The sequence below is a fragment of the Neopsephotus bourkii genome, unplaced genomic scaffold (genome assembly GCF_033783945.1).
Source record: "Neopsephotus bourkii isolate Nb327-2 ecotype Australia unplaced genomic scaffold, CSIRO-AGI_Nbou_v1 NB_989, whole genome shotgun sequence".
In the NCBI taxonomy this organism is placed as follows: Eukaryota; Metazoa; Chordata; class Aves; order Psittaciformes; family Psittacidae; genus Neopsephotus; species Neopsephotus bourkii.
In genome coordinates, this window is record NW_026901481.1 from 481 (window position 1) to 14,656 (window position 14,176).

The following is a 14,176-nucleotide window of genomic DNA, read 5'->3' on the forward strand; positions in this document are numbered from 1 at the left end:
GACTGACCCACAGCATCCCCATTGACTCCTATGGACACAGACTGACCCACAGCATCCCCATTGACTCCTATGGACACAGACTGACCCACAGCACCCCATTGACTCCTATGACACAGACTGACCCAGCATCCCCATTGCTCCTATAGACACAGACTGACCCACAGCATCCCCATTGACTCCTATAGACACAGACTGACCCACAGCATCCCCATTGACTCCTATGGACACAGACTGACCCACAGCATCCCCATAGACACAGACTGACCCACAGCATCCCCATTGACTCCTATGGACACAGACTGACCCACAGCATCCCCATAGACACAGACTGACCCACAGCATCCCCATAGACACAGCCTGACCCACAGCATCCCCATAGACACAGCCTGACCCACAGCATCCCCATAGACACAGCCTGACCCACAGCATCCCCACATCACCCCACAGCCCCCCCCCGCCCCACATCCCCCACGCCCCCACCGCACCTGGGGCTGGTTGAGCAGGTAGCGGCAGAGCTCCCCGATGTACTGGAACACGGTGACCCCCTCGGCCCTGCAGTCATCCCAGAACTGGGAGGCCGAGAACTTCTCCCTCAGCACGCACGTGGCCCCTGGGCGTGAATGAATGGGGGTGAATGGGGGGGGCTCAGCACCCCCATGGCACCGGCGCGGTCCCCATGGGGCGCAGGACAGTGCCCCCCCCGCTCACCGATGCCGATGCAGCCGGCGATGCCCAGCAGGGACCCGGCCATGTGGTGCAGGGGCAGCGCCAGGTACACGACGTCGCGGCTGCAGGCGCCCACCAGCTCGTAGAAGCTGAGGCACAGCAGGGACTTGAGGTGGGAGACGCGGGCGGCCTTGGGGAGACCTGGGGGGGGGGAAGCGTCCTGGCATCAGCAGAGACCCCAGCACCATCAGCATCATAGAGCCATGAGCATCATAGGGCCATGAGCATCATAGAGCCATGAGCATCATTAACACCATAGAGCCTTCAGCATCATGGAGCCATCACCATTATAGAGCCAGCATCATTACCACCATAGAGCCATCACCATCAGCATCATAGAGCCATCACCGTCATAGAGCCAGCATCATTAACACCATAGAGCCATCACCATCAGCATCATAGAGCCATCACCGTCATAGAGCCAGCATCATTAACACCATAGAGCCATCAGCATCACCATCATAGAGCCATCAGCATCATAGAGCCAGCACCATTAACACCATAGAGCCATCACCATCACTATCATGGAGCCATCACCATCACCATCATAGAGCCATCACCATCATAGAGCCAGCACCATTAACACCATAGAGCCACCACCAACACCATCATACAGCCATCAGCATCACCATCATAGAGCCATCAGCATCATAGAGACAGCATCACTAACACCATAGAGCCATCAGCATCACCATCATAGAGCCATCACCATCAGCATCATAGAGCCATCACCGTCATAGAGCCAGCATCATTAACACCATAGAGCCATCACCAACACCATCATAGAGCCATCAGCATCATAGAACCAGCATCATTATCACCATAGAGCCATCACCATCACCATTATAGAGCCATCAGCATCATAGAGCCAGCATCATTAACACCATAGAGCCACCACCAACACCATCATAGAGCCACCAGCATCATAGAGCCAGCATCATTAACACCACAGAGCCACCACCAACACCATCATAGAGCCACCAGCATCATTATTACCATAGAGCCATCACCATCACCATTATAGAGCCATCACTGTCACCATCATAGACCCAGCACCATCACAGAGCCAGCATCATTAACATCACAGAGCCATCAGCATAAAAGACCCATCAGTATCATAGACCCAGTGCCATCATAAACCAAGTGCCTTCATAGACCCAGTACCATCACAGACCCATCACCACCCCAGACCCATCACCATCACAGACCCATCACCATCACCACAGACCCATCACCATCACAGACCCATCACCATCATCACAGACCCATCACCATCACAGACCCATCACCATCATCCCAGACCCATCACCATCACAGACCCATCACCATCCCCATCACCACCCCATCACCATCCCAGACCCATCACCATCACCATCACCACCCCATCACCACCCCATTACCATCCCAGACCCATCACCATCACCACAGACCCATCACCATCATCCCAGACCCATCACCATCACAGACCCATCACCATCCCCATCACCACCCCATCACCATCCCAGACCCGTCACCATCACCATCACCACCCCATCACCACCCCATTACCATCCCAGACCCATCACCACCCCAGACCCATCACCATCATCCCAGACCCATCACCATCACCATCACCACCCCATCACCACCCCAGACCCATCCCCATCACCACCCCGACCCCGTCCCGCGGTGCCCGGTGCGCACCGGTGGTGCCGGAGGTGAAGATGTACAGGCAGGTCTCGTTCATGTCCTGCGGCTCCCAGACGTCCTCGGGCTCCAGCTCCTCGGAGGCCGCATCCAGCAGCCCCTGCAGGGCCACGACCCCGGGGGGGTACGGCCCCGAGCCCAGCACCCACACCACGAGGTCGTCCTCCTGCTGCAGCGCGGGCAGGATGGGCTCCACGGATGCAAACAGGTCTGGGGGGGGGGTATAGGAGAGGATGGGATCAGCATTGGGATACTGGCCCCATCCCCATGGATCCCAATGGCCATCCCTGGCCATTTCCCCCCTATGGGGCAGCCCCGTCTGGGGGCTCAATGAGAGGTCCCAGCCCCAGACCCGTCTGGAGTCTTCCCTGCCCAATGCCTTAACCCTGGTCCCATGAGCCTGGTACTCCCATGGTCCCATCAGTATCACCCAGAGCCATTCCTGGCCCTTGCGTCCCCTGCAGCCTTTGCCCACTCCAGACCCCGTAAGCTCCGCACCTTTCTAGTGCCCTCCATCCCCATCCCATCTTCATCCCTATCCCATTCCAAACACCATCCTTATCCCCATCCCTGTCCCATTCCATCCCCTTCCCTATCCTCATCCAATCCCTATCCTTATCCCCATCCCATGCCCTTCCCCATCCCCATCTGCATTTCAATCCCATCCCCATCCCCTCCCATTCCCATCCCATCCCCACCCCCATCCGATCCCCATTCCCATCCCGTCCAAATCCCTGTCCCATTCCATCCCATTCCCTATCCTCATCCAATCCCTATCCTTATCCCCATCCCATGCCCTTCACCATCCCCATCCGCATTTCCATCCCCATCCCATCCCCATCCCCATTCCCAGTCCCATCCCATCCCATTCCCATTCCCATTCCTATCCCCATCCCATCCCCATTCCCATCCCCATCCCCATTCCCATTCCCATCCCATCCCCATCATTCCCATTCCCATTCCCATTCCCATCCCCATCCCATCCCCATCCCCGTCTCTCACCGTCCGCCACCAGCAGTGCCCTGGCCCCGCACACCTTCAGGCAGTGCCGCAGGGCCGCGGGGCGCAGCGCGCTCCCGAGGAACGCCGGGCGCGCTCCGATCGCCGCCAGCCCGAGCCAGCCCCACACGAAGCGGGGCTCGTTGCGCACGAGCAGCCCCACGGCCACGCCCGGCCCGAGCGCGCCCCCGCGGGCGGGGCCGAGCGGGAGCCCCCGCAGGGCGTTGGCCGCGCGCGCCACCTCTCGCGCCGCGCTCCCGTAGGGCAGGGTCCCGCCGGCCGCGCGCAGGAACGGGCGCGAGGGGGAGGCGCGCGCGGCGCGCAGGAAGCGCGCGGGGAGGGTGCGCGCGCCCCCGCCCCCCGCCAGGCCCCGCGCGCGCCGCCGGCAGCGCAGGGCGCGCGCCGCGAAGGCGAGGTCCGCGCGCAGCAGCGGCTGCAGCAGCAGCAGCGCCGGCAGCAGCAGCGCCAGCGCCGCCAGCAGCGGCCACATCGCGGGGCTCAATGGGGCGCCTACACCCGCCCCCCGGCGCCCATTGGGCAGCGCGGACCCGAGCCGCGCGCTCATTGGGGGGGCCCTCGCCCGCCGGCAACGCCCATTGGCCGCCGCGCTCCGGGGTACGCCCCCACACCGCCACGCCCTTTTCTGTTAGACCCCTCCCATGAAGCGCGCCCATTGGACAGCCCCCCTGCGCCCTTCCGAACGCGCATTGGGCAGCGCGGCCGTGGCCCATCGCCCATTGGCTGTAGCCGTGGGACAGCCCTTCAATGGACACGCCCTACGGGCACTCCCATTGGACCCCCTCCATTCACGTCTCCATCAGCACCCATTGAGCCCGGGGTCCCCACCCCTGCCCCATGCCCCCCCCCCCGGGGGACCCCAACCCTGTCCCCCACCCCATTGAGTCTCCTCCACCCCCAATCCCCACAGACCCCCCCATGGGCCCCCCCCGCCCAATTCCCAGCTGCATCCCGGCCCCAACACAGCATCATAAAGGGGGGGTCACAACATTAAGGGGGGGGTCACAGCACCATAAAGGGGGGGGGCACAGCATCATAAAGGGGGTGCACAGCATCATAAAGAAGGGGTCACAGCATCCTAAAGGGGGGGTCCCAGCACCATAAAGGCGGGGTTCACAGCATCATAAAGGGGGTGCACAGCATCATAAAGGGGGGGGGTCATAGCACCATAAAGGGGGGTGCAGAGCATCATAAAGGGGGGGGTCCCAGCATCACAAAGGGGGGTATCCCAGCACCATCAAGGGGGGGTCCCAGCATCGTAAAGGGTGCACAGCACCATAAAGGGGGCAGTCCCAGCACCATAAAGGCGGGGGTCACAGCATCGTAAAGGGGGGTGCAGAGCATCATAAAGGGGGTGGTCCCAGCATCATAAAGGGGCTGCAGAGCATCACAAAGGGGGCTGCAGAGCATCACAAAGGGGGCTGCAGAGCATCATAAAGGGGGTGCACAGCATCATAAAGGGGGTGCACAGCATCATCAAGAGGGGGGTCCCATCACCATCAAGGGGGGGTCACAGCACCCTAAAGGGGGGGTCCCATCACCATCAAGGGGGGGTCACAGCATGAAGGGGGGGGCCGCTGTACAAAACAGGAGAGGGCTTTTATTGCTGTTTCCTTTAAAAACACTTAAAAACTCCATTAACTCTTTGCGGGGGGGGGGGACACGACATGGAACAGCCCCCCCCCGCAGCCCTTTGTGGGGTGGGGGGGGGTCAGTGGGGTGCTATGGGTCAGGCCATGCCCCCCCCCCCCCAGCCCCCTGCAGCAGGACTCGCTTGCACTCTTTATTTCCATCATGCCTATGAAAGAGGGTGCAGGATGCACCCCCCCCTGCACCCCAAAACCCCATTGTGGGGGGGTCCCCCCATCCCCATTGTGGGGGACGGGGGTTGGAAAGCCCCACCCCCCTTTTTGCTGTTATAAATGGGGGGGTTGAGGGGAAGGGGGTCCCCCCATCCATGAGCATCCCTCCGGCTCCGGTCCTGCAGCATCAGTCGCTGTCGGAGCCCACGGCCGAGGAGCCCTTGCGCTTCCTCTTGGTGGGTTTGGGTTTGGTGTCTTCCTCCTCCTGGGGCACAGAGGGGGAGATGGGCAATGGGGGGCACCCCTATGGGTGGGGGGGACCCCTATAGGTCACTATGTAGGGAGCAATGGGGATGGGGGCACCCCTATAGGTCCCTATAGGTGGCAATGGGGGTGGGCACCCCTAAAGATCCCTATAGGGGCAATGGGGGGGGCACCCTTATAGGTCCTATATAGGGGGCAATGGGGGGAGCACCCCTACAGATCCCTATATAGGGAGCAATGGGGGGGAGGACCCTATAGGACGCTATAGGTGGGGGACACCCCTATAGGTCCCTATATAGGGGGCAATGGGGAGGGGGGCACCCCTATAGGTGTCAATGTGGAGGGCATCCCTATAGATCCCCATAGGTGACAATGGGGGGGGCACCCCAATAGGTGTCAAGGAGGGGGGCCACTCCAATAGGTGTCAATGGGGGGGCACCCCTATGGGTGTCAATAGGGGGTACCCCTATGGGTGTCGAGGGGGTGGGCACCCCTATAGGTCTGTATGGGTGTCAGTGGGGGGGGCACCCCAATAGATGTCAGTTGGGGGGCATCCCTATAGGTCCGTATGGGTGTCAATGGGGGGGACCCCAATAGATGTCAATGGGGGGGCACCCCAATAGATGCCAATGGGGGGGCATCCCTATGGGTGTCAATGGGGGGGGCACCCCAATGGGTGTCAATGGGGGGGCACCCCAATAGATGTCAATGGGGGGGACCCCAATAGATGTCAATGGGGGGGCACCCCAATAGATGTCAATGGGGGGGCACCCCAACAGATGTCAATGGGGGGGCATCCCTATGGGTGTCAACGGGGGGGACCCCAATAGATGTCAATGGGGGGCACCCCTACGGGTGTCAATGGGGGCTCACCGAGGCGCTGCTGGAGGCCGACTCCTCCTCGGGGTTGGGGGGCTGCGCCGCGCTCTTGCGGCTGCGGGGGCTGGCGATGGGCGCCTTGCGGCGGCTCTTGGGGGGCTTGCTCGAGGAGTCCTCGTATTCCTCAGCCAGGGAGAAGAGGTCGCTGAACCTGGGGAGCAGGGAGGGGAATGGGATGGGGATGGATGGGAATGGGGGGGGGGGTGGATGGGGGGGGGCAGGATGGGAATGGGGAATGGGAGGGATGGCAATAGGGATGGGGATGGCGATGCGATGGGGATGGGGATGGGATGGGGATGGGGACGGGGATGGGGATGGGGATGGGGACGGGGATGGAGTGGGATGGGATGGGGATGGGAATGGGGATGGGAATGGGGATGGGGATGGGATGGGGATGGGGGGGTGGGGATGGGGGGGGATGGGGATGGGAATGGGGCAGGATGGGGATGGGGATGGGAATGGGAGGGATGGGGATGGGGATGGGGATGGGATGGGGATAGGATGGGGATGGGATGGGGATGGGGATGGGGATGGGATGGGAATGGAGGTGGGGATGGGCGTGGGGATGGGGAGGATGCAGGAGGAAGGAAGGGACTCACTTCATCTTATGGGCTTCATCGCAGCTGGCCTGGACGTGCTGCAGCGCCTGCAGGATCGGGGTTTGGCTGAAAACTGGGAAAGAGAAGGAAAATGGGAATGAGGGATGGGATCCATGTGCTCCCCCCCTGCCACGGGGGGGACAGCAGCGGGGATGGGATGGGGATTGGATGGGGATGGGATGGGGATGGGGATGGGGACGGGATGGGGATGGGGATGGGATGGGGATGGGGATGGGATGGGGATGGGGATGGGATGGAGGATGGGGATGGGGATGGGGAGGGGATGGGGATGGGGAGGAGGATGGGGATGGATGGGGATGGGGATGGGGATGGGATGGGGATGGGGATGGGATGGGGATGGGGATGGGATGGGGATGGGGATGGGATGGGGATGGGATGGGGGTGGGATGGGGATGGGGATGGGATGGGGATGGGTCCGTACAGTTCTGCTTGGTGTTGGTGAGGTTGAGGCGCAGGTTATCCAGGTGCTCCAGGATCTGCTCCAGGGTGAGCTGGGCCAGTTTGCTGCTGGAGCTGCGCAGGCTGAGGGCAGGGAGCAGCACCCATCAGGGCACAGCACCCATCAGGGTACAGCACCCATCTGGCACCCAAAGAGGGGGGGCCTAGGGGATACATCCTGCTTGGCTCCATCCCAAGCAAGTGCCAGCCTGAGTGGGAACTGGACCTGGATCCATCTGGGATCATGGAACAGAAGCACAGGGAGAAGGAGCTGCCTTGCTCCATGGGGAAAGGGCACTGATAGAGAGGAGCAGGTTCCTTTGGGGGGCACCCAGAGGTGCCAGCTCTGGGCCACAGGGGTGCTGGATGGGTGCTCTGCTCTCCCAGGACACTAGATGTCCTTCCTCCTCCATCCCAAGGGCTGCAGGAACCCGGTGGGGATGGAGCGGGAGGCACCTCCTCCAGCTCTGCCCATCTCAATCCCATCTTCCCTATGGCAGGGTCAAGCCATTCCCATTATCCTGGCCCTGCATCCCTTCCCTCTTCCAGCGATCCTGTGGGTCTCGGGATGCAAAGGACTGCACTAGGAGATGCTCTGGGCACCAGGAGATGCTCTGGGTACCAGGAGATGCTCTGGGCACTATGAGATGCTCTGGGCACCAGATGCTCTGGGTACCAGGAGATGCTCTGGGTACCAGGAGATGCTCTGGGTACCAGATGCTCTGGGTACCAGGAGATGCTCTGGGTACCAGGAGATGCTCTGGGCACTATGAGATGCTCTGGGTACCAGGAGATGCTCTGGGTACCAGAAGATGCTCTGGGTACCAGAAGATGCTCTGGGCACTATGAGATGCTCTGGGTACCAGGAGATGCTCTGAGTACCAGGAGATGCTCTGGGCACCAGGAGATGCTCTGGGCACTACGAGATGCTCTGGGTACCAGAAGATGCTCTGGGTACCAGAAGATGCTCTGGGCACTATGAGATGCTCTGGGTACCAGGAGATGCTCTGGGCACTACGAGATGCTCTGGGCACTACGAGATGCTCTAGGTACCAGATGCTCTGGGTACCAGGAGATGCTCTGCGTACCAGGAGATGCTCTGGGCACTATGAGATGCTCTGGGTACCAGGAGATGCTCTGGGTACCAGGAGATGCTCTGGGTACCAGGAGATGCTCTGGGCACCAGGAGATGCTCTGGGTACCAGGAGATGCTCTGGGCACTATGAGATGCTCTGGGTACCAGGAGATGCTCTGGGTACCAGAAGATGCTCTGGGCACCAAGAGCAAGTTGCTCAATGGGCACCAAGAGGGGGTTCAGCACTAGGACCTGCCTGGCTCCTGGGATCCCAATGGGACACAAAGGGGACACAAAGGGGACACGGGGGGGGGAGGTGTCAGAGGGTGCCTGCCCCATCCCCACACCTCTGCCTCTTCCGGGGCAGGCTGTTGTTCTTGATGAGCAGGGATTTGATGTGCTCGGCCAGGAGGTCGTCGTGTTTGATGCACCAGTGCCGCAGGATGCTGGTGGTGAACTGGTCATCGGGGTGGCAGGGCCGGCTCAGCACCATCTTCACCATCTCCTCGCTGGGCCTGTGGGTACCAGAGGAGGGAGAGAGGAAGGATGTGGAGGTCCTGGCCCAGTCACCCCCATTCCACCCCTTATCCCAGCATCACCACCCCAAGCTTTCCCACTAAGGCTGTTTGGAGCTGGGATTAGCTCTGTTGGTTAATGATGCTCTGCAGGGCAGGATGCGACCAATCCAGCCACGCAGGGCGAGGACCCATCTCCATGCCCTGCAGGAAGCAGGGGATGCTGCCCTATGGCAGGGAATGGGAGCCAGGACAGGATTTGCACCCAGGAGCACCGGGAACAGGGGTTTTCCAACCTGAATCCTAAAGGATTCAAGCTGCATCCCCTTGGCCCTGCCCCACAGCATCGCACAGCACTTACTTCTCCCTCCGCAGCTGCAGCAATAGGCAGGACAAGGCCTCGGGGTGGTCTGCAAGGAGAGGAGATGCTCGGTGCTGAGCTCCTGGGGGTCCCATCCTGCACCCCGGGGCTCCGCTCACCTTTGTACTTGAGGTGCTGCAGGATGGGGATGATGGTCTCCAGGGGGATGCTGTGCGCCAGGAAGAGCTGCCACGTGCAGTACTGCTCAAAGGTCTCCCAGTCCAGGCTCTGAACTACGGATGGGGGCACAGCATGAGGGCACCCATCAGGACCAGCACGGTGAGGGGCAGAGGCATGGAGGGCTTAGAGCTTGGGAGGGTTTTCCAGTCCATGATGGGGGAATGGGAGGCCAAATCCTGCTCAAGAGGAGCAGTGGGGATGCTGGGGCAGTGACTGCGGGTACCGGATGCAGTGGGCTCCATCCAAGCAGGGTGAGGGGGGGGTCACATCCAACAGGAAGCAAAGGGAAAGCCTGGTTCCAGCCTTTCCCATCACATCCCAGTGCATTGAAGAGGCTGTCCCGGTGTGGTTGGGTATGGATACAAAGGGCCAAGGCTGGATTTGGGGGAGCTGCTCTGCAGGATGCTACTCACTGAGGATGTTCAGCACGGAATCCTTGCGGAACATGACCAGGTTGCCCATCATCACGTGGCAAACCAGCTCCTGCAACTGGGAGGCAGAGGAAAACAGGGATCAGGGGGAGAGCTTCCCATGGGATAAGGCAAGAGGGAAACCATGGCTCTGTTGCCAGCATCCCAAGTGATGCATCCCCATCATCCTAGCAATGGGACCAAGGGTGACGGCTTGAACCTGCCAGAGGGGTGATGGAGACGGCATTGACTCATCCCTGCATCCCATGGATCCCATTCCCTGCTTGTGCACCCTTGGGCTCCCAGCCTCGCTCAGGGCACACACAGGGTGCTGGAAGCCCATAGAGCCCCATGGCTCTGCCCCATGGCTCTGCCCCATGGCTCTGCCCCATGGCTCTGCCCCATGGCGCTGGGCACAGGGACCATGCAGCCAGGAAGAATAACAGGAAGGAACAAAGGAATTGGGGCTGGGAGGGGAGAGGAAACGCATGGAGCTCTGTTGGGAACAACAAATCCTGGCTCTGGAGCCCAGGAGCAGGGGGGGGGTCAGGGCATCACGGCTCCAACCCTTCCTGTAGGCAGCTCTGGCTCCAAGGCGCTGCGTTCCAGGCCGGGAATAGCAGGAGCAGGCCAGGACTGGGGGCTGAATGAGGGCGGTTCAAGGGTTATCAGCACATCAGCAGACGGATGGGCACAGCATTCCTGCCCTGCTATTCCTGGCTTGCTGCAGGCGGCTCGGCGATTCCATAGGGATCCTTGTCCCAAGGGGGATGGGGATGCAGAGCATCCCACCAGGAGACGGGAATGAGCTGCCTGCATCCTGCCTGGGCCCATTGGGGCTCAGCATCTCCTGCCTGAGGTTGCTGGTGGTGGTGGTGGCCACCATAAACCTGCCTCAAGGGGGTTAGGATGGATCCCGGTGGGTATGGATTGGCCACAGGGCTGCAAACCCAATGATTCCCTCCTGGAATGACCCCGGGATGCAGCGGCTTGGATTCAGGCTCCCTATGGGAATGAGGTGCTGAGATTGCCTTGGCCTCGCTTAAGAAGGGAGCAGGAGGGGACGAGCATCCCTATGGCTGGGTGATCCCATGCTTCCAGTGCTTGGGAATGGAAGGGACGAGCACAGACCTGGAAGGAGTCGATGACGGCCACGATCATGTTGAGGAGCTCCCCGCTCCGCAGGGTCTCATCAGGGAACTACGGGAGGCAAAGGGAAGCTGCATTTGGGATGGGAGCCAAGGAGCCGGTCCCCAAGGGCAGCGCGCGATGCTCCCTGCATCCTCGCGCCGCAGGGATGGAGCAGACCCAGCACCGCTTCCCAAGGGAAGCTGGAATGGGAAGAGGAGCCAAGGGAGCTGAGCCCATCTGGACCACGGGGTGGGGGTGATGGGATTCCACTGTTTGCCCTATCCCTGCTGCTCGTGCACTGCAGGATCCCCCCTGGGGTACACAAAGGGTTCTCTTCCCTCTCCACAGGGTTTCCAAGCCCCTTTTCCCCATAGATCCCCATGGGAATTGCCTATGGAATGGGGCTGCAGAGCCCCAGTGCCTGCGGATGCTCCTGGTACAGCAGGGAATGAGGATGCAGAGGCAGGGCTGGGACCTCTCCATGCATCTCCATGGTGTTCCTAAGCCCATTTTCCCCATGGGAATTGCCTATGGAATGGGGCTGCAGAGCCCCAGTGCCTGTGGATGCTCCTGGTACAGCAGGGAATGAGGATGCAGAGGCAGGGCTGGGACCTCTCCATGCATCCCCTCCCTCCAGCCCTGGCTGCTGCCCGGAAGCAAGCAGCACCTCAAGGGAAAGGCTGTGTCTGAGAGGCAGGAATGGGACCCATCCCCATCCCCATCCCTATCCCCATCCCTATCCCCATCCCATCCCATCCCCATCCCCATTCCCATCCCCTCCCCATCCCCATCCCCTCCCCATCCCCATCCCCATCCCATCCCCATCCCATCCCCATCCCATCCCCATCCCAAACCCATCCCTATCCCTATCCCCATCCCCATCCCTATCCCCATCCCTCTCCCATCCCCATCCCCATCCCCTATCCCCATCCCTCCCCATTCCCCATCCCATCCCCATCCCCATCCCCATTCCCATCCCTATCCCCATCCCATCCCCATCCCATCCCCATCCCCATCCCATCCCATCCCATCTCCCTCTCCCATCCCCATCCCTATCCCCATCCCTATCCCAACCGCATCCCCATACCATCCCATCCCCATCCCCATCCCATCCCATCCCCATCCCCATCCCCAGCTCTGGATCCGGGCCCGACCTCGCTGTAGATGGAGGGGGTGAGGTAGCAGAGCAGGCGCACGTCATCCTCCTGGCAGGCCTTCATGTCCATCATGAGGCAGGTGTGCAGGTCCCCCAGCTGTGTGGCCTGGGCAAAGCACTCGTAGAGACTCATCTTGCCTGCGGCTGCTTTGCTGCAGGGGACGGGGGTGATGGGGAGGAAGGGGAGGAGGAGGAGGGGAAGGAGAAGGGGGATGGAGGAGGTGGAGGAAGGGGGAAGAGAAGGCAGGAGGAAGAGGAGGAGGGAAGGGAGGAGGAAGAAGGGGGAAGAGGGGGAAGAGGAGGAAGGAGGAAAAGGAGGAAGAGGGAAAAGGGGGAAAGAGGAAGAAGGGGAAGGAAAAAGAGGAGGAGGGAAGGGGGAAGAGGAGGAAGAAGGGGAAAGAGGGGGAAGGAGGAAGAGGGGGAAGTGGGAAGAGGAGGAAGGAGAAGGGGGAAGGACAAGGAGGAAGAAGGGGGAAGAGGAGGAAGAGGAGGGAGAGAAGGGGGAGGAGGAGGAAGGTGAAAGAGGAAGAGGAGGAAGGAGGAAGGGAGGAAGAAGGAAGAGGAGGAAGAGGAGGAAGAGGGAAAAGGGGGAAGGAGGAAGAGGAGGAAGAGGAAGGGGGAAGAGGATGAAGGAGGAAGAGGAGAAAGAGGGAAACGGGAAGGAGGAAGAAGGGGAAGGAGAACGAGGAGGAGGGAAGGGGGAAGAGGAGGAAGAGGAGGGAGGAGGAAGGGGGAAGGGAGGAAGAAGGAAGAGGAGGAAGAGGAGGAAGAGGAGGAAGAGGAGGGAGAGGGAAAAGGGGGAAGGGGGAAGAGGAGGAAGAGGAAGGGGGAAGAGGAGGAAGATGGGGAAGGAGGAAGCGGGAGGAAGGAGAAGGAGCAGTGCGTGGGTGAGCGGCACCATCAGCCCCGGCTCATCCCTGCTTCGTGTCCTGGAGGCAGCTCGATCCCAATGGAACCGATGGATCCACTGGATCCCTGCTCTCCCCAGGGCCCTACCTGGCCTTCAGGTAGTAGAGGAGGTGGTACCCGATCTTGGGCTGCTTCTGGTAGAGCTCCGAGAGCAGATCCAGCAGCAGGGAGAAGCCGCTGTTGTCCTCCTGCATCTGGCACAGGTTCCTTCGGGATACAGGGAGGAGCCGCGTCATTGGGAGAGCCCCCATGGAGCATCCCTCATCCCATGGCTCCGTGATGCTCCCATGCCCATCTCCCCCATCCCTGCACTGGAGCTGGTTGAGCCATAACCTCCCTTCATCCCAACCCATCCCATGGCTCCATGATGCTCCCATGCCCATCTCCCCCATCCCTCCATTGGAGCTGCTTGAGCTTTAAGCTCCCTTCATCCCAACCCATCCCATGGCTCCGTGATGCTCCCATGCCCATCTCCCCCATCCCTGCACTGGAGCTGGAGGAGCTTTAAGCTCCCTTCATCCCAACCCATCCCATGGTTCCCTGGTGCTCCCATGCCCATCTCCCCCATCCCTGCACTGGAGCTGGTTGAGCTTTAAGCTCCCTTCATCCCAACCCATCCCATGGCTCCATGATGCTCCCATGCCCATCTCCCCCATCCCTGCATTGGAGCTGATTGAGGTTTAAGCTCCCTTCATCCCAACCCATTCCATGGCTCCGTGATGCTCCCATGCCCATCTCCCCCATCCCTGCATTGGAGCTGATTGAGGTTTAAGCTCCCTTCATCCCAACCCATTCCATGGCTCCATGATGCTCCCATGCCCATCTCCCCCATCCCTGCACTGGAGCTGGTTGAGCTTTAAGCTCCCTTCATCCCAACCCATCCCATGGCTCCGTGATGCTCCCATGCCCATCTCCCCCATCCCTGCACTGGAGCTGGTTGAGCCATAACCTCCCTTCATCCCAACCCATTCCATGGCTCCGTGATGCTCCCATGCCCATCTCCCCCA

The 14,176-nt window shown here is 60.9% G+C and overlaps 2 protein-coding genes across 3 annotated transcripts in view; both read right to left on the minus strand.

The window, feature by feature from the left end:
* Positions 1-485: 485 nt before the first annotated feature.
* On the minus strand, positions 486-3,901 carry SLC27A3 (solute carrier family 27 member 3; the record flags this gene model as incomplete). Its single annotated transcript, XM_061359555.1, has 4 exons — positions 3,415-3,901; positions 2,410-2,622; positions 709-867; positions 486-610 (listed from the first exon to the last, which is right to left on the minus strand). Coding segments are annotated over exons 1-4 (984 nt in total), but the record flags the coding sequence as incomplete, so codon positions are not given.
* Positions 3,902-5,374: 1,473 nt separating this feature from the next.
* Positions 5,375-14,176, minus strand: part of INTS3 (integrator complex subunit 3) — a 31,122-nt gene continuing 22,320 nt past the window's right edge. Inside the window, exons 20-30 of one of the 2 annotated variants that reach the window (XM_061359467.1) lie at positions 13,257-13,376; positions 12,259-12,412; positions 11,105-11,173; positions 9,977-10,052; positions 9,503-9,616; positions 9,384-9,432; positions 8,855-9,022; positions 7,416-7,516; positions 6,974-7,046; positions 6,369-6,525; positions 5,375-5,496 (exon numbers count right to left, since the gene is read on the minus strand). In XM_061359467.1, coding sequence (XP_061215451.1) covers positions 5,419-5,496; positions 6,369-6,525; positions 6,974-7,046; positions 7,416-7,516; positions 8,855-9,022; positions 9,384-9,432; positions 9,503-9,616; positions 9,977-10,052; positions 11,105-11,173; positions 12,259-12,412; positions 13,257-13,376 — 1,159 coding nt within the window. In that variant the 3' untranslated portion in view covers positions 5,375-5,418. Of the gene's footprint in view, positions 5,497-6,368; positions 6,526-6,973; positions 7,047-7,415; positions 7,517-8,854; positions 9,023-9,383; positions 9,433-9,502; positions 9,617-9,976; positions 10,053-11,104; positions 11,174-12,258; positions 12,413-13,256; positions 13,377-14,176 lie in introns of those variants that run through there. The other variant, XM_061359468.1, reaches the window with a different exon arrangement.